This window comes from Stegostoma tigrinum, chromosome 6 (genome assembly GCF_030684315.1).
Source record: "Stegostoma tigrinum isolate sSteTig4 chromosome 6, sSteTig4.hap1, whole genome shotgun sequence".
In the NCBI taxonomy this organism is placed as follows: Eukaryota; Metazoa; Chordata; class Chondrichthyes; order Orectolobiformes; family Stegostomatidae; genus Stegostoma; species Stegostoma tigrinum.
The window spans coordinates 2,704,177-2,731,070 of NC_081359.1; the positions used below are offsets into that span (position 1 = coordinate 2,704,177).

Genomic DNA, 26,894 nt, shown 5'->3' on the forward strand with positions numbered 1-26,894 from the left:
CTTCAATAGAATGGCATTGGAAATTGGCAGGAGATGTGATATTAACTAGGTAACAAAAATGAAAGGTCAACATCTAGATTTTATGTCAGTAAGTGTAACTACTGATAAGCTACTGAGGAAAAAATAAATCAATGAGTATTCTCTCAAAAATAGATCCCAATGTTAGCATTTTAAAGAAAAATTATGAGTCTTTTGTTTAGAATCATGTTGTAATGTTTTTATATTATTCACTATGAAATAATATATTTTAGTGAAATCTAAGTGCTTTTATGACTTTTCATTATTTAAAAACGTCATTTGCATAATTGTCCAACTACCAAAACCCTGAAAATAAAGAAAGTCAAATTTGTGTCATGTTCCTCTGCCTTCAGCGTTTGATCAGTTGGTTCCTGTTACCAGTCCTGAAGTTATTGTATTGTTTTTGTACAAAAAGTCTCTTCAACTGCTGCCCCTAATCTCATTGACACCCGATTCTCTTTCAATTCCTTCGCATTCAATTTTTGTTAGGTTGCCATTCCTGAGCTGCTGAATTTTGACCAGTAGGAAAACATAATACTTCCTTTGAATCAACTACAATGTCCTTTGCTTGCTGCTCCCTTCAATACAGCCCTCTGATCCTTTTGATCAATAATGCAAAATTTGCTTAGAATAATTGATCTTCTGCTGCAAGTTATTTTTACATATTTAAATGTTTTCATTTCCGTTTAGAGTGCGTATCTTGAGAACCCTCATTCCGTAGACATTGAATCGAAAGACTTTGCTAATTTACCTCCAGAAGTAAGACATGAAATCCTGACGGACCTCAAAGAGTTCACCAAGCGTCGAAGGAGTCTATTGCAGACAATGCCTGAGGTATGCTCACTGTTTTGTGGTGGCAAAAATGTCATCATTGAGATTTATTCAGAGAATAGTTTGTATGTTTGTTTTATCCCGTTTTAAAACTTTAGCAAGTGAAGAGGCGTTCAGTGGAAGACGTCAGTCCACCAGCCAATGTTACTCGTTATTACAGTTGCACAGCTCTTCATTGATACTTGTTCCTGCCTACTTCACGCTTTATAACTACAAAACTGAAAAGAGAAAAATCCTTTTTTAAAGAGCCTCCAATCCATATTCAACAACTTTTGGTAAAAACCCTGATCATATTATGACAACTGTGATGATCCACAACTTTCTAAATGGAACATCTGAGGACATTCTAAAAGTAAAAGTCAATTCATCCTGTCTCCCAATATTTCTAAAACTTTCCTGGATCTTTGCCAAGCACTAATTGGTTCTTCCTTGGACCAAAAGCTATTTGTGTACACCTTTTGTTGAAATAGATCCACTGGACTCTAAGACTTTATTTTAAAACAAATAATCTAATAAGTGGAACAAAGGCATTATTTCTTACAGCATCAGAGGAGCAGAAAAATTAACGTTTCAGGTTTATACCTTTCTGAAGGGTGTAAACCCAAAACATTGACTTTCCTGCTCTTTGACTTTCCTGTGTTCCTCCAGCTGCACCCTGTAATGATGTGACTCCAGCATCTGCAGTTGTTGCTATCTCCACATTTTCTCTTCTACCTTCAGTAGTGGAGGTAATTATCATTAAATGAACTAGTCACAATTTTCCAAAAATCCAGTGAATTTTTTTTTACATGAATTAGCAGTAATTAGAGGTGGTAAGAACTGCAGATGCAGGAGTCCAAGATAACACAGTGTGGAGCTGGAGGCACACAGCAGGCCAGGCAGCATCAGAGGAGCAGGAAAGTTGACGTTTTGGATGCGAAACATCAACTTTCCAGCTCCTCTGATGCTCCCTGGCCTGCTGTGTGCCTCCAGCTCCACACTGTGTTAGCATTAATTAGGTTATGTTTATTCATTTGTTGATATGAATGTCAGCAGGTGTCAGTTATACACAGTATGCTGGTAAGGCAGTTAAGGGATAGCTCCATAAGATTCTACAACAGAGGAGTGAACTTTGCTAGCAGTGAATATGGGTTGACAAATCAAGGCTGTAATTTTACAGATTAGTTTCAACGTGCTTCAACTAATGAGGCTCTATATTAATGGAGGTAGTAGGACCTGCTGATGCTGGAGAATCTAAGATAACATGGTGTGAAGCTGGATGAACACAGCACGGCAAGCAGCATCAGAAGAGCAGGAAAGTTGACGCTCCGGTCAAGACCATTCAAAAAAAAATGTTGTACAATTTAGTATTAGGACTGATGAAAAATATTCGAACAGTCACTCTGATGGTTAGATAAGAAGAGTTTTAGAATCACATAGCAATGCTTGGAATTCATGTGTATCACTTCCATGACACCATTAGACATCAGAACAAAAGTAGGCCATTCAGCCCATTGAGTCTATGGTGGTATTTTTATGAGCAGCACTTGTATTTCATGTTGTTTGAGTCTTATGCATCTTGCCTGCCATAACTTTCTGCAGCAAGTACTCTTCTACTCCCCTGTCAGGAAAAGCACAGCATAATAGGGGCAAGACTGACAGAAGATAATTTATGGTGGCACAGCAGTACTTTTAACAAAAGTAATCAACTACTATGTGAATTATATTTGTTAAATCAGTTGATGACTTAAGGGAAAATAATTCTTTACCTTTTGTTTTTTTTTATTAGCTCTAAGCAGAAATGTGTTTTAGTAACCTTTTTAATGTGTTTTCTTTCAAAGGAGTCTTCAGATTTTTCCCGGTATCAGCTGACTGGCCTTCTTAAACGCAATAGAATTAACCAACATATTGATGGCGTTCAGAAAGAAATGAGTAAACAGTATTGTGGGCAAATTCAAATGGAGTGTAATAATGAGGGAGAATTCATAAAGAACGTGGAAACTAGGCGGCTTATATCAGAAGATGCTTCACACTATATTCTAATAAAAGGTACAGTGAATTGAATTCTATAAATGTGTGAATACCAAATATTAGTAATTTATTTTATTTTACACTTTTGGCAGTGTTTTTTCATGAATGTGCACAAAGAAACTGCTCATGTGATCCCTTTCACACATACTTTCTCCAGATCTTTTACTTTGCTGAAATGGTCACTTTTTTTAAAAGAAAATACGTTTTGTTCCAATGTGGCTACATGTTTAATGTTTACTAGAGACATTTGACCTTTAGCAGTTTTCAAATAGAAGCACCTAATCAATAGATACTTAATTATTTATCCTAAATTTTATTGACTAAAGCCCAGATTTTCGAAATGACAGTGTTCCGCTGGAGCAAAAATACCAGAAAAAAAACTGAAATTCTAAGTCCCAACCCTGTGCTCCACAGCTCTCTTTCTCACACAGGGCAGGATCTGGGATGGTGTTTGTGTCTGTGTGCGAGTCTGTCTGTGTTCCAAGGTTGATGATATTCTATAATTCACACAAGTTCAGAATCCCATAAGTAGCTAAATTCTTGAATGACCAGCTGTCTCCAGTAAAAGTGGATTTTGGAACCCTGAGTTTGGAGATTAGACCAAGTGCAGGTCTGTACTCCATGTATTTCTTTCAGATAGCCATGGTACCTATTTGGGTAGGTCAGGTACCACCTTGGATCTAGTCCTGTAACTCCTTTGGTGGAGAGAAGGCACTGTTGTGAAGTTGCGTAGAGTACTTGTGGATAAGGAGGCTGGAAGTGAGAATTTGGTATTTGTACAATGCTGGGGGAAAAGCATTGCGTGGAGCCTTTAAAAAATGATGTGGTTTTTCTGTGCTTAGAAATGTAAATGAACATTTGTGAGCAGCAGCTTGAAAGTTTGCAAGTACACAGAGAGCACCCGAAATGAAACATTTGAATCAAAGGCCGTACAGTTAGCAGGCCAAGAAATAGTTTTTACAAAGACAACAGGGTTTTGAATTTAGCTAATCAATTTATACCAGGCACTTAGAAACCAAAAACCAATTAAACTTAAATCAGATAGTTTTGACAATGGAGGACCGATCATATTGTAAAAAATTGATGTGTCAACAAGAGTAGAAAAGAAGGGGCAGTTGGACAAAGGGAGCAGAGCTAATTGCCATTCGCCAGAGGTAATAGCCCTCAGCCATTGAGAGAGAATTACTGGATTGCACAGCCTACTCTGTCTTAGAGAAAGCGCTGTCTAAATATCAAAGGAACCCATGGCACAGTTAGTTAATATTCCTGACACAAGAATTGATGGAGAAGGCACAGAACATTCTGCAAGGCATGTAACCTGGCTATAATTTCGAGAGACTACATTATTTTATGTATAAATGACACTTGTATTTGGATGTGAGTTTGCTCGCTGAGCTGGAAGGTTAGTTTTCAGACGTGTCGTCACCATTCGAGGTAACATCATCAGTGAGCCTCCGACGAAGCGCTGGTGTTATGTCCCGCTTTCTATTTATCTGTTTAGGTTTCCTTGGGTTCGTGATGTCATTTCCTGTTCTTTTTCTCAGGGGATGTGTGTTGATGGAGTTCCGGTTGGAATGCCATGCTTCTAGGAATTCTCGTGTGTCTCTCTGTTTGGCTTGTCCTGGGATGGATGTGTTGTCCCAATCAAAGTGGTGTCCTTCCTCATCTGTATGTAAGGATACGAGTGATAGTGGGTCATGTCGTTTTGTGGCTGGTTGATGTTCATGTATCCTGGTGGATAGCTTTCTGCCAGTTTGCCCAATGTAGTGGAACACTGGAAGTTGCTGAAAGGCAGGCTACACCGCCAACTCCTTTTAAAGATTATAGGGCAAGATACTCCTCTGAGTGTTTCAGTGTTAGTTCTGAGAGGGGGGTCAACCTCCACTTTATAACCTGCACCCTTTGGAATTGTGATAAGTGGAATTTTATTTTATGTGTAAAATGTGGGTATAAATGCATTTTTAGAAATTGTGCATGGAATATAGGCATTGCAAGCCAAACCAGCATTTATTTCCCGTAATTGGCCTGGTAAATTTTATCGTGATCTACGTTGTTAAACTGCTGCAATCCTTGGGGTGTAGGTACACTTACAGTACTGTTAGGAAGGACTTCTGGGACTTTGACCCATATTTTGAAGTCAGTGTGATGTATGGCTTGGAGGGTAACGTGGTGGTGATGTTCCCGTGCAGCTGTAGCCTTTGTCCTTTTATAGATGGTAGAAGTTACCAGTTTGGAAAGTGCTGTCCAAGGTTCTTTGGTAGGTTTCTGAAGTGCATCTTGTAGGTGATACACCCTGCTGCCCCTGTGCATTAATGACAAACAGGATGAATGCTGAAGGTGGTGGGGCTGCTTTATCCTGGATTATGTTGAGCTTCTTGAAAGTTAGACCCACACGCAGTCATGCAAGTGGAGAGTATTGCATTCCAGTCACTTCTGATTTGTCTTTTTAATGAGCAGTATATGAGATACTCGATGTAGAATTCCTCATCTTTGACTTGTTTTATAGCCACGATATTTATCAATCTGACAAAGTTCAGTTCATCGTCAGTGGTAACTCCAGCATGTTGATGTTGGAGGGTTGCCAAAGGTAATGGCACCGAACATCAAAGGAAGATAGTTGGATCTTCTCTTGTTAGACATAGCCATTACCTGGCACTTGGTTGGCACAAATGTTACTTGCCTTGCCAACCCAAGTTTGGATATTGTCCACATCTTAATGATGAATACATGGACTACAGTAGTTTCTGAGGAGTTATGAATGTGCAATGTTCAGCACCAGTTATTAAGTAATATCCCCATTTCAGACTTTGATGTTTAGAAGGTCATTGATGTAGCTGAAGGGCAGTATCCTGAGGAACTGCTGTGGGGACGATCAGGGCAAAGACAATTGATCTCCAACAGCCACAGACATATTACTTTGTGCCAACCAGCTGAGCATTCCTTTCCCATATTCACATTGGCTTGGGTTTTGCTCAGGCTGTTTGATGGCATACTCGATCAAATGATGCCTTCAAGTCAAAGGCAGTAATCTCGCATCACCCTTGAAGTTCAGCTGTTTTGTCCATGTTTGATACTTCAGTGAGGCCAGGAGCCGAATAACCTTGGTGCAAACTGACCAAAGTACCAACAAACAGGTTATTGCTGAGCAAATGCTGCTTGATATCACTGTCACCGACTCACTGCCTTACTTTACTAATGAGTGGGATGATGATTAGGACGGCCAAACTTATTGAAAGATTTGTCCAACAATTTATGGAATTTAAAAAAAAAAATACTGATTTTATTTCAGCTGCTTTACTGATTTTCAGAACTATAATTTTCACAATGGGGAGCCTATCAACTGAACGTTGTAATGGACAGCTCCGTCTATTTATTACAGAGATACCTGTTTACAATAGGAATTGAGCATTTAAGTGAATTACTTGTCTCTTAACGGATTAGTTGACGGGATTTCAACATTTGTTTATTTTGAATCAATCTTTTCAATAGTGACACCATCAATAGACTTGACTTATTGTTAGCCTTTCTCCTGAGGTGTGCTCGGCTTGGTTTTGGGTGAGTTGGCATGAAAGTAGAAGGACAAAGGGTGCTGGGTGGAAAGGTCTGAGCTGGCACAAGGTCCATATAGGTCCATGGAAATGATTGGGGTGCAGGGAGCGTAAGGGACCATGAGAGATAGGAATAGGTATAGGGTAGCATGAGAGCATGTGGAGCCATGGGGATGGCTACATGGACTTGTGTTGATATGGGGAGGATAAGGGGCCACGCAGTAGGTGCAGGGAATTATGTGGCATTGGTTGTAATAGATGCAGCTTGGAGAGTGAGAGGATGGGATCAGGATAGATTTTTTTTTGTTTTAATCTTTACTCTTCTTGGCCACAGTTTTGGAGACCCCATCCAGGCTTACACTGTGCCTGTGTCAGGAAGCAGAAACCCCCTCCCCCCCCGCCCCAGCACATTATTAATGGTAAAGCTTGACTCTGGATATAACCCAGCCCCCTCCCACGCCCACCCCATCAAAAATAGGAAGTGTTTGTGGCCATTTTTAAAAGTTGAGTCTGTGGAGGCAGGATCCTTCCTACCTCTGCCTCCCTGATGAGGAAACAGGGAATGGAAATTGAGGTGCCAGGATCCAGGGTTATTGGCGTGGTGACATGGTGGCTGGATATTAATACTTTCTAATTTCAGTACCCAGAAAAGAAAATCAAGTCTTCAAATTTATTAGCTCCTTTTTAGTTAAGTGTCATCAGTCAGCACTAATGTAAACATTACACATCGACAGAAGAAGATAGAACATTACAGCACAGTACAGGCCCTTCGGCCCTCGATGTTGTGCCAACCTGTCGTACCAATCTGAAGCCCATCTAATCTACACTATCCCATGTACGTCCATATGCTTATCCAATGACGACTTAAATGTACCTAAAGTTGATGAATCTATTATCGTTGCAGGCAAAGCATCCCATACCCTGAAAATAGCAATTCTTAATCAAAAACAAATAAATCCCGATTACAGGAATAAGTAGCATAAAATTAAAATTTAACACTTTTCTCCTCTATTTTGTATTTTACCTTTGCAATAGCCTGAAGTATAGCAGAGTTAATTGGGTTGAAACTTCAATAAATCTAAATCTAAAAATATGTGACTCTAATAAATAACCTTCATTGCAATTACACTAAGAATGCGCTAAGATAATGAACTGAGCTTGAAGTGGAATATGCTTATTCTTTATGCCTGTAGGCCAGAATTGAGATTGCATGTTGTAACCAATGTGCATATCTTTAATTTCCAGGAATTCAGCCAGTGAACAGTAAGGATACAGAGACAAATCAGCAAATTACTACTTTCGAAAAAAGTACGAATTCGACAGCTGCAGACGTAATCTCAAACACTGGTTTGGAGCCCCATTACGGCTTACGTTCACCTTCTCCTCTCACAGAAACAGCATCCACAAGTCGAAATGACAGTGCTGCTCTTCCTCCTTCCCCACGGACTGTGCTTGCCATTCAGGCTGCCATGTTGGAGAGTAGTTCAGATGAGGAAATTGACTTTAGACGAGATAACAATTCATTTGCTGCTGAGTGTAGCAGCAGTTTGTATTCAACAAGTATTGTTGCCACAAATTTAAATTCATCAGCAAAAACTCATCGTGCAAACCAGCAAGATTTACAAGAAAAAGACATAACAAACAATGTGCAAGAGGATAGCAAAACTAAATATGAAATTAATAAAAATCGAAGGAATCAGACCTACAGTTCAAATGATGTGCATGTAGATGAGGAACTAAGTGTTGATGAAAATGAGTTACTGAAAAAGTCATTCAATCCACAGACTGACCAGAAGAAACCTATAAGACCAGGAACTATTCAATGTTGTGAAGTGCAAGAAATATTTCCTGCAGAAGATCAAAGTCCGATCAAAGTCAGTGCCGTGGAACAGAACATCAATATTGCTGTAGTAGGTACAGCTGATGTAATTAATGAGAAACCAAAAAGTAACAAGCTAGACTTTCAATTTCCTGATGATTTGAAGGACCGTGAAGATGATGTTGAAATACATTCCTTGGAAAATGATAGAGAAATAATCCTTAACAGCAAGCAACACATTCATCCACTTGGAGCAGCTGACTTAGAAAATAACAATACAAACAATCGAGAAATTCTAAAGCTGGATCATCCTTCATCTTCTGAGACTGCTACCAGCAGCCAGCATGTTGGCAGTGTAAAATTGACGCCCCACACGCAATTAAAAGGAGACTTGGATCTCAAGAGTTTCATTTCTCCAGCCAAAGAGAATCAAGGTTCAGGAGAAGAAACTGATCATCAGGAAATGTCCACTAAGAGTGAAGGCGGAAGTGATTCCGAAGGTAACTATTTTTTAAAATTGAGGAATTCAAATGAAAAGCTGAAGACTATGCTATCGAGCTAAAGGGCTTAAAGAGTTAAAAAGATGTGACGTATTACAAGAAATTGCTGTAAGCTCTGAACTTTTGTTGTTGAAATGTTAATTTGATAATGGTGTTTTGTAGAGCTGAGTGATAATTTACTCAGCTGACCACACTTTCTGAGTTTGTGATTTTCATGAACTGGGTTTTACTTAAGGACTCCGGGAACAGGAGGATGTCATCGTGTTCCTAGAGCATGTTCTACTGTTCATTGAGACTTATAGCTGATTATAAGACCTAACTCAACATCCCTGCGGATGATCAACATTACAAAAACCTTTTGGTCAACGAGAATCTCTCGTTTTAAAATTAATGTTCCATCAAGCTTTTATTTTGATGCATCTCCAACTAACAGAAAATATTTCTCCCAGCCTTGTCCTTGATATTTCTTCCATTTGCTGTTTTGCAAACTTTGATCAAATCACACCCGTTGCCCTTTAGTTTATACGAAATAACTGAATTTTCACAATAGTAAAAACGGAAAGTTCTTGAGTAACTCAGCAGGTCTGGCAGGATCTGTAGAAAGAGAAACATGTTAATGTTTCAAGTCCAATATGGTTCTTCTTCAGAACCAAAGAGAGGGATGGGGAAATAAAGGGAAATATAGGGTTCACAGATGTTATTGAACTGTGTTGAGCCTAGAAGGGTGTCAAATGCCTAAATGGAAAATTAGGTGTTATTCCTTCAGCTTGTGTTTAGATTTCACTGGAATACTACAACAGAAATGTGAGTAGTAGAGCAAGCTGGCGCATTACCAAGTTACCAGATGGTCAGGATCATGCTTGCAGATTGAGCAAAGGTGTTCTACAAAGTGGTCACGCAATCTGTATTTGCATTCCTCAGTGTAGAAGAGAATGCATTGTGAGCAGAAAATGCAGTAGACTAGATTGGAAGAAGTACAGGTGAATTGCTGCTTCACATGAAAAGTGTGTTAAAAGGCAAATGTTAACCTTCTGCAATTGCATGGGAAGGTGCCATAGGAGGGAATGAGTTGTTGGGAGCATTAGAGGAGTGGAACACTCACTCATTCACATCCTTACAAACATACATGCCATATGAAATTTTACTTTTTAAAAACCACTTCATTTTCCCTCTTCACCACATTCCCATGCACCTCACTTTAGTATTCTGTCTTTTCTCAGTAATTCTGTGATATTGCTTAGTTTTGTACATTGGATATTTATAATCTAGAAAGGTGCTAAATATTGTTATCAAACTGCCACTTGTTCTGTTACCTCCAGCTTCTGCTATTAGGCCAGAGACCGTATGAAATAGGAACAGGAGTAGGCCATTCAACCCCTCGAGCCTGCTCCATCATTCAAGAGGATCATGGCTGATTCAGCATTCCTCACATCCACTTTCCTGCCCTTTCCCTGTGATCTTTGATTCCATGACTAATCAAAAATCTATCTCAGTCTTAAAAATACAGAAGGATTCTAACCCCACAGCTCTCTGTGGCAAGAAGTTCCAAACACTTTCAACACTCTGAGAGAAGAAATTTCTCCTCTCAGCCTTAAATTGGCACCCCTTTATTCCAAGGCTGTGCCCTTAGTCTTAGACTCTCCCATGAGGGGAAACCACCTCTCAGCATTTACTTTGTCATGCACCTTAAGAATCCAATATGTTTCAATGAGATCACCTCTCATTCTTCTAAATACCAGTGAGTAAAGTCCCAATATGTTTAACCTTTGCTCATAAGAAAATCCCCCCCCCCCCCCCATACCACAGATCTTCCTCATGAAACTTCTTTGAATTGCCACCAATGAAATAATATATTTCCTTAAATAAGGAGACCAAAACTGCTCTCAGTGCTCCAGATGTGGTCTCACCAGCACCTTAGACAGTTGCACTAAGATTTCCCTACTCTCATACTCCAAACCCCTTGAAACAAAGGTCACCTCTCTGTTAACCTTCCTGCTGCCCCTGTGTGTTTGCTTTGTGTTTCATGTGCAAGTCCCCCCCAAATCCCTTTTGTGATGCAGCTTTCTGCAGTTTCTCTCCATTTAAATACTATTCTGCTCTTCTGTTCTCCCTTCCAAATTAATAACTTTAATACTTCCCCACATTGTACTCCATTTGTCAACATTTTCCCACTTAATTAATCAATCAACATCCCTCTGTAAACTGCTTATATCCCTCTCTTAATCTGCCTTTCCACTTAGACTACAGGTGCCTTAGTCAATGATGAGGTACTCTATATTCTACATGCAAAAGTGCATGAATATATTATGTGAAAATAATTGACATCAGTTAATATCATTCTGTTCCCAGTTTCACCCTTTCAACGTCCAAGTGTTATTATTTTGATGTTCAGGTAGTTTCATTGAAGTTGTTATTGACACCAGCAAAGTGGACCTTCAGAGTGAACTGTTTCCTCCTGATATCTTCACGCCCTCGATGCCAGCAGTTGAATCCGCGCTCTCATCTAAGAGAAATACGGAAGCCACTTCAGAAACTATACAGACTGTTACCGAGAAACAAACAGAGGTTTTTATCCAAAATCGTTTGGAAGCTGCTGGTGAACAAAAGATGAATGTGGAGGTAGACCAACATGAACAGACATCTGTAGGAGAAGCCACAAGAGATGACTGGAAGGATCTAGATCTGGTAAAGTTGAACTGACCTTTAATGTTTTGTTTTGTTTTATTTTGTCCAAAAACTGACTTGGAGACAGTAAACCAATATCCTTACATTGAACATAAAAGATCCCAAGGTGATGTTTGGGAAAGACTAAAGCAAGTGCTTTGACCCACATTTATTCCTCAACTGACATCACTCAAATAGTCTAACTGGGTATTTAATTCAGTACTGTTGGTGAAGCTTTGTTTTATGCCAGTTTGCTGTTGATTTTTCTCCATATTAAAGCAGTGGCCATACGCCCAAAAAAAATTAATGAATTGCTTTAAAGTACCTTGGGATATCAGAGGCTGAGAAAGGCAATACACTTGGTTGGAGAGAAGTAGGTAATGCAAGGAAACTATAAGATTTGGGAAACGTGCATCGATTCTTTCCTCCATTCCCCCCCTTTAGAAATAATACGCATTAAAAAAATATTAGTTGACAAAAAATTAATGTGCTTTCTCAAATTGTTTTTTCAAACATTCCCAAGACAATTCAGACCATGCCGTTGATCGAGAAGCTTCTATGTGTAGCCATTGCACTCAAGATGACATGTTATTGGCACGTTATCATGGATTGAAGGCTCTCTATAAGTTCCTGAGATGTTTTATGCAGCTTTTTAGAATGTGTAGACACTTAGTGCAGCAGAGGATAGCTAGCATCGAAGTTCAGGCTGAGCAACATAATCCTGGACAGGGTTCATAACAGTGTCTGTGGGACTAGAAGTTGGATGGTGGACCAAATACTTCAGTTCACATGTAATGGTGTAGATCCTGTCCTAGACGACATTGCGTTTCTGATTTTATCTGTGCAATTTGTTAGGGATAGCAAGCCTCCTTACAAGTTGCCTAACTTAGAGGAAAAGTTGCTCTAGACCACGAACAGACTATTTTCTCCAAGTCAGTTAATTTTAGAGCAACACTGTTAGAGGCCTGAGAGCAGTTAAATGTCTGCTGTCTGCCACTGCCTATGTCTGTGCCCCAGAGAAGCTGGAGAGTCATTCAGCAATGGTACTTGATGTACTGTTTATCAAACAACATCGTGATATCAACAGGTTTTGATTTTAAAGAGTATGAAGCATCACATTTTAATTTCCTTAAATTAACCATAATTTATGATCATTTCAGTTTTGATGGAGGGTCACTGGACTCAGTTTTCTCCCCAGAGATGCTGCTAGACCTGTTGAGTTTCTCCAGCAATTTCTGTTTTTATCATTTTTGACTGATTGCGTCTGTATTGTTGTTTATGTTTCTTGTATGTTACAGGGTGAAATTGAGGATTTTGAGAAAGACTTGCTTATAGAACAGTCTGATCTGCACTCTCAGAAGCAACAACATGAACGTATTGCCGCCACTGTCACAGGACAGATGTATTTGGACAGTCAGGTAAAACAATGAGCTTCGGTTAGTTAATTATCGAATGCATAAGCTGAAACCATATTGCTTTCAAAATGTTAAGTAGAAATTTCAGTTCATTTTTGTTCTTCTATTAGTAGAGCCAATCTACTGTGTTGCCTATACGCTGTTTATTTTGAGTCTCTGCCTTTTACCCTTGCCTGAATAATGGTCTGAACTTTGCGGTGATCATTGTTCACTTCCCTCACAGTTTTCCACAGTCATTTGTTGGGCTTGTAAGTTCATATTTCCATTATTCGGGCCGGTGTTTGAATTTGAACTTGATGTGTAATGTCTGTGAGCAAGGGAGCTGTTCATTAGGCTGAAGAATCCTCAATGAGACGTGCAGGCATTAAATGAGGAAATAGAAATCAGGCAATAAAAATTGCATTTAAATCATTGTGGAGGAAGCTTAATCAAGTTTAACATTCCATACACACTCCACAAGCTCCATCATGTCAACCCATGTGACCTCATGTACTAATCTCATATCCCATAGCTCTCTTACCTGTCATGTCATTCATGGTCTCAATACATTCCATGGCAACTGAAACCCCTAAATCCAACTCAACTCTTTAAAGCCCAATACCAATCAATGACTCACATCCATCATTGTCTGCACTTACATCCTCCATGTAAACTCACCCACTATCTACCATGGACATGATCCATGCTGAGATTAAGTAAACATTCCAATAGCCTTGCCATGAACTCTCAGTTTAAACAAAATGCCCATGAATGAAATAATTTTCTGTACATTTAATTAACTCCAACCACTTGATATTTTATTAAATTAAACTTTTGTAGTCATAGTTTTACTTGGAAGATTTTATGAGCTTAAAGCGCTCCATCAAACAGTGAGCTGACAGTCACCCCACTGTGATAATGACAGGTTGTGAAATCAATCGTGCAGCACAAATCCTAAAACGACCATTCTCAGGTATTTTAACAGACAGTGAATAGGCACTTTTTTTAACTCTGCAGCTTTGGGCTTGCAAACATTTATGCTACTTTTAACAATTCTGAAGGGCACGTAACCTGTCTCAAATGTCACAACCTCCCTAAAAGGTGCCCCTGAACGTACCCAAAAACAAACCCTATGTCTCCAAAAAGGTAGCCTGCCTCTTTGAATAACTTTGGTATATTTAGACCTTCTCCTGGGAAGTGTGTTTAACCAGGTCGTGCTTCAGACAACCCACTAACAAAAGTCAGATTTCTTCATAGGCAGTGCCACTTTAATACAAACAGCTACCACTGTGAGCCTCTCCTTTTCCTTTCTAAATAAAACCTGACAAAAATGGCGGGTAACCAATGTGAGGACAGAATTTCCAGAATCTGGGCTCCAGTGTTGCTTTGGCTATGTTGAATACCTCCCCACTGTTGAGGCAGTTCAGACCAAAAGTGTTACTTTTCTAAATCAAAACTCTTTATATTTACATTTTTCAAATTAATTTTGTTCTAAAATAAAATGATCCAAAAAGATAAACTTGAGGTAGAAAATGTTTTTACTTAATCTTGAAAAAGTTGAATTTTCTTCCTATTTCTCCTGACTGTGTGAAGTGATGATATCACTGTAAATCTCTCCACAAAAGCTTTGAAATTCCAATTGTCACCAGCAGTTTACATTGCTTTCGAATGATATAATGTTAAATGTTTAGTATCACTGAAAATGAATGCAAACTCTGCCAAAGGCTTTCTGCAATGGCAGTATAGATTTTTATGATGCATGTTCTCAAACTTTTCAGACTGGGAATGAAATCTGAATTATTACATTTTCACTTGTTAGAACGTTTAAATTAATTGCTGCTTACTATTAATTTTGGATAATGCTGTTTACAGGAAATGCTGCAACTTTTTGGCATTCCTTATATTGTTGCTCCGATGGAGGCAGAAGCACAATGTGCTTACCTAGATCTGACCGACCAAACTAGTGGAACTATCACTGATGATAGTGATATATGGCTGTTCGGAGCGCGTCATGTGTACAAGAATTTCTTCAACCAAGACAAGGATATTGAGTATTACCAGTACATCCACATTCATAACCAACTAGGTAAATAAAACTTCAAGTAAATTATTAAGTCTGAAATGAAGTTTTTGGTTTCCAAAACCAACACAGAAAATGCTGGAACTCTAGTTGGAACTGGAAACACTAACTCTGTTTCTGTTCCCATGGAGGCGGCCAGACCTGCTGAGTTTCTCCAGCATTCTCTGTGTTTGTTTCCAATATCCAGCATTCGCAACATTTTTGCTTTTAGTTTGGTCTGAACACAAGGACTTTCTAAGAGGACTTTTCCAGACTTTGTTTCCACTTTCCCTCCAGATTTTGTCACTACATTCAATGAGTGAGGAGGTGTCTTAATGCCAATCTAGGACGAGAATGTGCTAGAACCTTGATGAACCAGCTAAATTTTTTTTAAATCATATTTTTGCAATTCAGACCATAAGACATAGGATCAGAAGCAGGCCACTCAGCCCATTGAATCTGCCCTGTCATTTCAGTGGCTAATCAGGTAACTCTCATCTCCACTTTCCTGCCTATTCCCCATAACTCTTCATTCCCTTACAAATTAAATCTTTCTCAGCCTCAACTAAATTACTTGGTACCTAACTACCCAGCCTCAGTGTCTTCTGTGGTAAAGAATTCTACATATTCATAACCTGAGAGGAAAATTGCCTCTTCATTTACATCTTAAATGTGCAGTCTCCATGTTGTAAGATTATGCTGTCTGGTCCTAGGATCTCCCATAATGAGAAACCGCCTTTCTGTGTCTAACTTGTCTAAGAACCTAAAATTCTTGTACATTTCAATAAAGTCACCTCTTTTCTACATTCCAATGAGTACAGGCCCAATCTACTCAGCCTCTCATAAGACAGCCTCCCCATTATTGTTATAAGCTAGTAAGTTCTATTTTTTAAAAAAAACTTCCTGTTACAACTTTTGTTACAGGAGATATATGTTGATGGGTTAGAATTATATTTTTTCAGCAATCATTCTGTTTGCATTGCAAATTTACTCTCAAACTAATTGAAATCCCACTGCAGTATCAGTAACTTTAATACAATTCTTTCGGTCAATAATTTAACCTAATATTAACACAATGAAAATTGATAAGTTACTGCATGTAATCCTTATTTCTTTAAAGTAATCATTGTACTTCTGTTATCAACATTTGAAATTACGAGTTTTCTACCCTTTTTGCAGTTACTTGGAGATTCTGAACTCCAGGTTCAGGAACATTTGGAATGATCAGTCCTTAAATGCTCATAAAAATTTAAAGGGAATGGGTTAACATTGAAGAAATGTGATCAAAGTGTTGGTTTTTAAAACAATAACGTTGAGAAGAATGGTGAAAATATGACCGGCAACCCCAACTAATTAATTACTCTTTTTCCGCAGTTGATGAACATATCACTCGCTTCGCTGAGAAGCCCCACATCTTAAACATTTTATCTGTTTATAGACACTCCCTTCAAGATAGCAATGCTTACATTTTTATTGCCAAGTCACAGTTGTGTTGAGTGTTTTGGAGGGTTTCTCACTGCAAGGTGCCGTGAGCTTTCTTGCCTTACCTTACTAAACCTAATTACCTTCCACGGTGCTCTGGCATCACTCCCATCTTTTTCCACCCTATCTTATAAATGTGCTATTCCCAGAACAGTATTGAGGAGAAACTACTTCTCCCAAAGCATTGCAAATCTGTGAAATTCATTCCCCCACAGTGCAGTGGATACTGGGTCAGTGAGTAAGTTTAAGGAGGAGTTAGACAGATTTTTATTTGGTAATTGTTTGTAATGGGCAAGAGTTATGACTGGGGGAAAGGCAATTATGAGGCGATTAGGCAAGATTTAGGATGCATAGGATGGAGAAGGAAACTGCAGGGGTTGGGCACAATTGAAATGTGGAGCTTATTCAAGGAACAGCTACTGCATGTCCTTGGTAAGAATGTACCTGTCAGGCAGAGAGGAAGTGGTCAAGCAAGGGAACTGTGGTTTACTAAAGAAGTTGAATCTCTTATCAAGAGGAACAAAGAGGTTTATGTAAAGATGAGGCATGAAGGCTCAGTTAGGGCACTTGAGAATTACAAGTTAGCCAGGAAGGACCTAAAGAGAGGGCTAAGAAGAGCCAGGAGGGGACGTGAGGAGTCTTTGGCAGGTACGATCGAGGAAAACCCTAAAGCTTTCTATAGGTATGTCAGGAACAAAAGAATGATGACTAGAGTAAGATTCGAGCCAATCAAGGACAGTATTGGGAAAATGTGCGTGGAGTCCGAAGAGATAGGAGAGGCACTAAATGAATATTTTTCGTCAGTATTCACACATGAAAAAGACAATGTTGTTGAGGAGAATACTGAAATACAGGCTATTAGACTAGATGGAATTGAGGTTCATAAGGAGGAGGTGTTAGCAATTCTGGAAGATGTGAAAATAGGTAAGCCCCCTCAGCCAGATGGGATGCATCCTAGGATTCTCTGGGAAGCTGGGAAGGAGATTGCGGAGCCTTTGGCTTTGATCTTTGTCGTCATTACCTTCAGGAATGGTGCCAGAAGACTGGAGGGTAGCAAATGTTGTCCCCTTGTTCAAGAAGGGGAGGAGGGACAATCCTGGTAATTACAGACCAGTGAGCTTTGCCTCTGTTATGGGTAAAGTGTTGGAACGGATTATAAGAGATAGGGTTTGTAATAATCTAGAAAGGAATAATTTGATTAGGGATAGTCAACGCGGTTTTGTGAAGGGTAGGTCGTGCCTCACAGACCTTAGTGAGTTCTTTGAGAAGGTGACCATACAGGTGGATGAGTGTAAAGAGGTTGATGTGGTGTATATGGATTTCAGTGAAGCCTTTGATAAGGTTCCCCACGGTAGGCTATTGCATAAAATAGAGAGTCATGGGATTGAGGGTGATTTAGCGGTTTGGATCAAAAATTGGCTAGTTGGAAGAAGACAGTGGGTCGTGGTTGATGGGAAATGTTCATTCTGGAGTTCAGTTACTAGTGGTGTACCGCAAGGATCTGTTTTGGGGCCACTGCTGTTTGTCATTTTTATAAATGACCGGGATGAGAGTGTAGACAGATGGGTTAGTAAATTTGCAGATGATACTAAAGTCGGTGAAGTTGTGGATAGTGCGGAAGGAAGTTGCAGGTTACAGACGGACATAGATAAGCTGCAGAGCTGGCCTGAGAGGTGGCAAATGGAGTTTAATGCAGAAAAGTGTGATGTGATTCACTTTGGAAGGAGTAGCAGGAATACAGAGTACTGGGCTAATGGTAAGATTATTGGGAGTGTGGATGAGCAGAGAGATCTCGGTGTCCACGTACGTAGATCGCTGAAAGTTGCCACCCAGGTTGACAGGGTTGTTAAGAAGGCATATGGTGTGTTAGGTTTTATTGGTAGAGGGATTGAGTTTCGGAGCCATGAGGTCATGTTGTAGCTGTACAAAACTCTGGTGCGGCCGCATTTGGAGTATTGCATACAGTTGTGGTCACTGCATTATAGGAAGGATGTGGAAGCATTTGAAAGGGTGCAGAGGAGATTTACCAGGATGTTGTCTGGTATGGAAGGAAGGTCTTATGAGGAAAGGCTGAGGGACTTGAGGCTGTTTTCATTAGCGAGAAGAAGGTTAAGAGGTGACTTAATAGAGACATACAAGATGATCAGAGAATTAGATAGGGTGGACATTCGGAGCCTTTTTCCTCGGATGGAGATGGCTAGCACGAGGGGACATAGTCTTAAATTGAGGGGCGATAGATATCGGACACATGTCAGAAGTATGTCTTTTACTCAGAGTAGTAAGGGCGTGGAATGCCCTGCCTGCAACAGTAGTAGACTCACCAACTTTAAGGGCATTTAAATGGTCATTGGATAAACATATGGATAATAATGGAATAGCGTAGGTTAGATGGGCTTCAGTTTGGTTTCACAGGTCAGCGTGACATTGAGGGCCAAAGGGCCTGTACTGCACTGTAGTGTTCTATGTTCTGTGTAGGGTTATGGGGAGAAGGCAGGAAAATGGGGATGAGCAGCATGTCAGCCATGATTGAATGATGGGGTAGACTTTGATGGGCCAAATCATGTAATTCTGCCCCTATATGTTATGAACTTACCTCATCCATGAATATATGTCTTTGGCTGATGCCCATGACTAGTGACCTGAGACATTGTAATTGCCTAGGGTCCAACATGGAGGTTGTTTGGAGCAAGCAGTCAGCCGAGGTATACTGCATCCACTGTACCCGGTGCGGCTTTCTCTACATTGGGGAAACCAAGCGGAGGCTTGGGGACCGCTTTGCAGAACACCTCCGCTCAGTTCGCAACAAACAACTGCACCTCCCAGTCGCAAACCATTTCCACTCCCCCTCCCATTCTCTTGATGACATGTCCATCATGGGCCTCCTGCACTGCCACCATGATGCCACCCGAAGGTTGCAGGAACAGCAACTCATATTCCGCCTGGGAACCCTGCAGCCATATGGTATCAATGTGGACTTCACCAGTTTCAAAATCTCCCCTTCCCCCACTGCATCCCTCAACCAGCCCAGTTCATCCCCTCCCCCCACTGCACCACACAACCAGCCCAGCTCTTCCCCCCCACCCACTGCATCCCAAAACCAGTCCAACCTGTCTCTGCCTCCCTAACCGGTTCTTCCTCTCACCCATCCCTTCCTCCCACCCCAAGCCGCACCCCCAGCTACCTACTAACCTCATCCCACCTCCTTGACCTGTCCGTCTTCCCTGGACTGACCTATCCCCTCCCTACCTCCCCACCTACACCCTCTCCACCTATCTTCTTTACTCTCCATCTTCGGTCCGCCTCCCCCTCTCTCCCTATTTATTCCAGTTCCCTCCCCCCATCCCCCTCTCTGATGAAGGGTCTAGGCCCGAAACGTCAGCTTTTGTGCTCCTGAGATGCTGCTTGGCCTGCTGTGTTCATCCAGCCTCACATTTTATTATCCTCAGGCATGTGCTCTGGTTTCCTAATCGAGTTTTCTCAGTCTAGCTAGTTGGGGAAGGGTTAGAAGTCTGAATAATATTGAGGCAGGTTGTGGTGCTAATAAGGTGTTTAACAAGCTGCGATGACCGTCAATTGACAATTCTCTCCCTATCAAAAATCTCACTCTGTTGGCGGGAAATATAAAAGATGGACTGAGATGATCTCAATGTTGAGATAGATTTCGTCACACTTATCACTCGATTCTGTCACACATCTCTATCGCTCAGATCCCTATAAGATTCTGCCCACTTTTTGTGAACAGAAGGTTTTGAGAGCAATCTCTCACCTAGGTTCTGTAAGATAATGCAACAAAGTAGCTCAGACTTTGCCTAACTCTCTCGAAACACCGCAGTGCAGGGAGCCATAGAATTTTCAATTTCACTGTAACTTCACCTATCTAGAAATGTACTGTTTGGAAACATCAGTTGTCCAGAAATCTTTTAAGCACATCCAAACAACTAATGGACTTAGTGCTAAGTACATTAAATATTATAGCTACACTGCTTTCCAGTTCACATACAGGTATTCCGATGTCATTGTATAATTCAGAAAACTACAGAATCTGAAAATAAGCTGGTCCTAAGCATTCTAGAGAGGAGGGATTGGAGTACATTAAGCAAAGATGAATTGTACTAATAGACTTTATTGAGTCCAATCAGCTTTGAATATTCCTTGCTGCAAAATGAAGCAACTTAAGAATTCCTATCTGGCTTTGTTTCACCAGGTAATGACTTGATACATCTATGAAAAACATTCGATAGGCAGGAGGAGGCCATGTGCAAAAGGCACAGTTGTCAAAATCACAAGGGAATTTCATTGTTGCAGCTCTGATTTAAGGCTGTCGATGGGTAATATTAAACTGCAGTTGTCCTTTGGTACAGACCTGTTGTAAAATCCATTTAGTGATTCACTGAATCCAACAAGGTGTCTGCAACAGTCAAACTGTTACTGTTGCCAAGCTATTTTGCATTAATCATGGTCATGAAAACACTGAATTCAATCAGAAAATACATCTGTAAAATGGCTTTTAGCTCTTAATGCTATCTGGGAGTGAAGCAAATAGCATTGCTCGTTTCATGGCACGGCATCGCAGGTGCTACCCCACTGTGGAAGTGCATTGTAGTCCTAGAATCCCCACAGTGCAGAAAGAGGCCACTTGGCCCATCGAGTCTGCTCTGACCATCAGAAGAGCATCCCAGCTCCCTGTAACCCCACTTTTCCCCTGACTAACCCACCTAGCTACACAGCCCTGGGCACTACAAGGCGATTAAGCATGGCCAATCCACCTAAACTGTACGGCTTGGACTGTAGGAGGAAACCCACACAGACACGGGGAGAACACGCAAACTCCACACAGACAGTCACCCAAGGCTGAAATTGAACCTGAGTCCCCATCATTGTGAGGTACGATTAATATTAAATTAATACTTGAACTAGTTGACTCAGTTAATTTTATAGTCTTTGAAATTAAACACTATTTTTGAAAATCGCATAAAATTATTAGGTCTAAAAGCAAGTTGCATTGACAAAGCACATTTAATGTAGTATAAATATCTCTAGGCATTTCTGAGAAAATTGAACTCAAGCCACCAAAAGACAATTTAGAAGGGATTGTCATAAACTTGATCAAAGACTTGGGTTTAAAAGCACTTTAAAGGAGGAGAGAGACAAAGAGATTTGAGAAACAATTAATGAGCTTTAGGGCCTAAGCAAAGGCATAGGATACACAAGAAGTCAGAAACTGAGGGCCATCTCTCAGGATCAGATACAACACCAAGCTTGTGAACTCTCTGCGTTAGCCTTAGACAGCTGCCGAGGATAGTAATGTTTCTTTGTTATTAATACCTGGAGAGTATTTTAGGAATGGTGGAAACAATTTTGGCAAATGTCTCTGTTTCAGGTCTTGATAGGACGAAGCTGATAAATCTTGCCTATTTTCTGGGCAGCGATTACACTGAAGGAATCCCTGGTGTGGGTTACGTAACAGCAATGGAGCTCCTGAACGAATTCCTTGGACCTGGACTGGAACCTCTTATTCATATTCGGTAGGATAAAATGTGCTTATGATTCATCACAGTTCCTGTCCTGTTGACTTTTTCTGGGCTGCACTATAGGGATGGAATGTGAATATGATAAGGCCATTTGGCCCTTTCAGTTCATTCCCTCCATTGTCCACATAACCCTGACCTTACCATGAGATATTTTTAATCGCATGCAGAAAGTGAATAACGAACTCTAAGCTCTGTGAAATTTATTTTTCAGCTCTTTATCTTACAGAATTCCAGTTTACTGGGCCAACATGGCAACCTACTTTATTGCAACAGTTCAGGGCTGAATATACAAACAACATCCCATAGTCATGTGGCATACTTGTACCTTGTTGTGCATTTGATCATCTATATTTATATTTGTCACTATAACGCACAGTTTTCAGCACGTATGAAATGGAATAGTATGATACCATCTGAAAAGCTGTTTGTGTTTTATGTTAGACTATAAATAACTTTATGATCTTGATTATCAGAAGTTTGCATGAGTTTTTCCAAAATATTGCCTACAAACTAATGGCTGTGGAAAATACCACAACATTGTTCCCGAGTCTTCAGCCCTCATGACGAATGGCACTGTACAGCCACAGTTTTTCAGTTGTAATACTTAGGACAGCTTTCATTAAATCTGAGGAAGGGGCACTCGACCCAGGATGTTAACAGATGATGCCAGACCTGCTGAGCTTTTCCTGCAGTCTTTGTTTTTGTTTCTGATTTTCAGCCTCCGCATTTCTTTCAGTTTTCATTAAATCCAGGCTGTTTCAGGTATGAATTCAGTAGCATGAATGTTTAGCTTTAGCACTTCACAGGTGCAGAGAAATTCTTACAATTAATTGTCATCTACAGTACAGAAATGAGTTAGAACTTGCATATCTTACATTGCTTTTAATATTTAGACTTTGCAGAATAGCCAACCGTTTAGATTTGAAACCTTAGTGCTGAAAATGTTAGTTATTTGCAGAGCCCAATACTGAAGTTCAAAACTGCAGTATCTTCTCATAATGGTACTATAAGGCCACAGAAGTAAAACTGCATGTTAATTCCATGCTAGATCCAGCTAGAGAATTAAGTTTTGGCACCTTTCACTGCACCACAAGACCTCCCCAGACATGGACATACAGAGTTCAGTTTCACCTGTTACCCTGATGCACTTGTATAGTTCAATCTGCCTGTAAAACATGTAAGGCAACACTTTCACATTTGTCAAGGTACAATGTACAGGAATAAATTAAATCAATTTGTGAATTACAAAACTCAGAAGTATTCTGAACTATGAGGAGCACAATATTAAGCAGATATAGACAGGATGGTGGAAGGGGCAGACGTGGTGCTCAAAATATAATGCGGAGGAATGTGAAGTGATTCATTTTAGTAAGAGGTACAATTATACAGGCGATGCAGGAGCATCGGGACCTGGTGGTGTATGTGCACAAATCATTGAACCCCAGGTTAAGAGAGCAGACAATAAACCATATAGCGTCCTGGCCTATAAAAATAGAGCTGTAGAATACAGAAACAAAAAATTATGATAAACTTGCTTTTAAACCTTGGTTCAATTTCAACTGAAGTATTTCATTCAGTTTTGGGCATTGCACTTAGGAGAGTACATGAGGTTATTCAAAAGGCCACGGAAGAGATTCACTTGAATCGTTCCATGGATGAGAAACTTAATTTACAGTGATAATTTGGAAAGGTTGGGGCTGTTATCCTTTGAGGAGATGTTGAACAAAAATCTAATAGCGATGTGCAAACGTGAGGGTCTGGACAGAGTACATTGGAAGAAGCTCTTTCTACTGACAGAGCAAGGAAGACCACAGGCCATCAACTTAAGGTGACCGGCAAAAGTAGCAACAGTGACACGAATCTTTTACATACAGGAAGTGGATAGGACCTAGAATGTACTGGTAATGGATTCCATCATGGTATCCAACAAAGTTCAGTCATTATCAACAGAGTGAAAATGGTCAAGACTGTGTGGTAAAGGTCAGGGAGTGGAAGTAGATGGGTTGCTCTTGCAAAGACATGATTCAAATTGCCACTATCTGCACTTTAAATATTCTTTAATTCTCTCTGTAACAATGTTGAGGATTGATAGGGTCATTCTCAGGTTGCAAGATCAATGTATGGGCCCAGCAACAGTCAATCTATATCGATGATCTGCATGTGATATTTGAATGTAATATTTGAATGTAATGTTTGAATTTGCCGATGCTACAGACTTTGTGGGAATTTGGGTTATGAGGAGGATACAATGAGGTTGATGGACTATTTAGGCTGAGTGAGTGCAGAAGGGTAATGTAGATGGAATATCATTTTGATAATTTTGAAATTATTGAGAGATTGGTAATTGTTGATGTCCAAAGGAATTTGAACAAACTTGTTTAAAAGTCACTGAAATCTAGCATACAGTTACAGCAAGCGATTTAGAAGGTAAACGGTACATTAACCTTTATTGCAAGAGGATTTGAGGACTGGAGCAAGGAAATCCTGGTTCAATTGTATAAAGTGTTGGTGAGATTGCACCTGGAGTATTGTGTATGGTCCTGGTTCCCTTGCTTAATCAATGATACATCTGGTATGGAGGAAGTGCAACACAGGTTCACCTGATTGGTTCCTGGACTGATGGGACTGTTTTATGAGGAGAGATTGAGGATACTATTCTTTTGAGTTTTGAAGAATGAGAGGGGAGAGGGCAGCTTAATGAAACTTGCAATGTTTTTAATGACTAGTCATGGTAGCTGCTTCCCCTGTTTATGGGTCTAGAACCAGGAGGCACCACCTCATAACAAAAGACAAGCTAATTAGGACTGAGATGAGGAGGAACATCACTTATCGCAGGATGGTGAATTTTTGAAATTCTTTATCATTGAGGAATGTGGAAGCTAGGTCATGAAGTGTTTTCAAGACAGAAATTGACACATTTCTAGTTACGAATACCATCAAACAATATAGGGATAGCATGGGAATGTGATGTTGAGCTATATAATCAACCATGATTTTAAATAGCAGAGCCCCTTAAGGAGCTGGAAGGCATTTTCCTGCTTCTATGTTCCAATGTAATAGGTTTTGTTATAGTTGTGTCATTACTCTGTGAACCTGGGACTGAATCCACATTGCGTATATTTTCCAGAAACTTATTAATGTCAAAGGAAATGTAATAGCAGTAGAATTTTGTATAATGCAGTGTTAGATTTTTGTGAACCTTCTGTAATTCTTTGGACAGGTTGATTTATTTATTTTATATATTGCTTTCAACATATGCTTACAGTATATATATTGTATGCATTGAAATATATATTTTTAAATCTGCACATTTATATTCTGGGCTTATAATTCTATGAAAAAGTGATATTTATTCAGGCGTGTTAAGACAGTTAATAAACAACTTTTCACTTTCAGAGACTGGTGGGCTGAAGCCCAGAAAAATAAAAAACTGCGAGACAATCCAAATGATACAAAAGTGAAGAAAAAGCTGCGGCACCTTGACATTTACCCAGGTTTTCCAAACCCTGCAGTGGCAGAAGAATATCTGAAACCTGCTGTAGATGAATCTAAGGTATCACTATCCTGGGGTAGGCCAGACCTTGATGAGATCAAGGAATATCCTTTTCCAGAAAGAATTATCAAAAAGAAAGTAGGCTTTATTTTGAGAGAATAAATGTAACTTTATAGACCATTTTTTTGTCATAAGTTATCTGCAATATATCACATTCTTTTATATTGAGCAAGTCACTGTTTGGTAGTACAGAGCTCAAGTATTACTGAGTAAAGACATATTTTGTTTCTGTCTTGCTCTCATCAGGACAATCTGCACAATATACCAATGTAAAGGAAAAACAACTATTTTGTATGAGAGGGGAGTGGTTGACAAGTGTATTCTGATAGCGAAGAGCATGGGCATGGACATACATTTAAGTCGTCAATTGGATAAGCATATGGATGTACGTGGAATAGTGTAGGTTAGATGGGCTTGAGATCGGTATGACAGGTCGGCACAACATCGAGGGCCGAAGGGCCTGTACTGTGCTGTAATGTTCTATGTTCTATACAAGATGAAGAAGATTTTTTTTTAATTCAGAGGATTGTGAATTTTTGGATTTCTCTATCACAGAGGACCGTGGAAGCTTAGCCTTTGAATATGTTTAAGGTAGCCATTGATAGACCTCTCACTACTAGTAGCAAACAGGATTGTGAAGATTGGGTGTATAAAAGGCTTGGAAATGTTTGATCACTGATGGTTGTATGGATAGGCTTGTTGGGCTCACTGGCTTTACTGTTGTTCCTATGCTCTACATCACACCAACAATGAAATTCGTATACCACGTTGGCTTACAGGGAGTATCCAGTTGCTGCTACATCATAGCAGTATGCTAAAGCATATGGCGATATTTTTATATCATTATAAAGACACCAACCCCTATTTTACAGCTGCATGAAACTAACCTAGTTTGCTTTTGCTCTTCTCATAACTCAAAGTGCTGATCACCACCAATGTCCTCTTTTATTACTGCTTTTCCTGCTTACTCCACTGTTCTACTGCTAATCATCAGTGAGGTGATGGATGGTATTGTTGATAATGTTATCAAACAGCATTTGCACATCGATAACCTGTTTACAGATAGTGGTTCAGGTTAGCTTCTTCCAGACTAACTCAGGATCTGACCTCGTTACAGTCTTGGTCCACATATGGACATTTGAGCTAAACTCTGAGCTGTGTGGCATCAAGGACATCTGGCAGAACTGAAGTCAGTAGAAATTAGTGGGAAAATTGTTCACTGGTTGATTATCACTCTCGCACATTTGGGTGGCACGGTGGCTCTGTGGTTAGCACTGCTGTCTCACAGTGCCAGGTACCCAGATTAGATTCCACCCTCTGGTGACTGTCTGTCTGTGTGGAGTTTGTACATTCTCCCCATGTCTGCATGGGTTTCCTCCCACAGTCCAAAGATGTACAGGCTAGGTGGATTGACCATGCTAAATTGCCCATAGTGTTCAAGGATGTGTAGATTAGGTGGGTTATAGGGGGATGGGTCTGGGTGGG

The 26,894-nt window shown here is 40.0% G+C and overlaps 1 protein-coding gene across 1 annotated transcript in view; it reads left to right on the top strand.

Moving 5' to 3' along the window:
- Window positions 1-26,894, top strand: part of ercc5 (excision repair cross-complementation group 5) — a 113,062-nt gene that overhangs the window by 80,600 nt on the left and 5,568 nt on the right. The window contains exons 18-25 of the mRNA XM_059646914.1: window positions 709-852; window positions 2,670-2,877; window positions 7,653-8,726; window positions 11,119-11,411; window positions 12,689-12,808; window positions 14,657-14,870; window positions 21,706-21,850; window positions 25,253-25,452. Of these exons, the coding sequence (XP_059502897.1) occupies window positions 709-852; window positions 2,670-2,877; window positions 7,653-8,726; window positions 11,119-11,411; window positions 12,689-12,808; window positions 14,657-14,870; window positions 21,706-21,850; window positions 25,253-25,452 (2,398 nt within the window). The remainder of the gene's footprint in view (window positions 1-708; window positions 853-2,669; window positions 2,878-7,652; window positions 8,727-11,118; window positions 11,412-12,688; window positions 12,809-14,656; window positions 14,871-21,705; window positions 21,851-25,252; window positions 25,453-26,894) is intronic.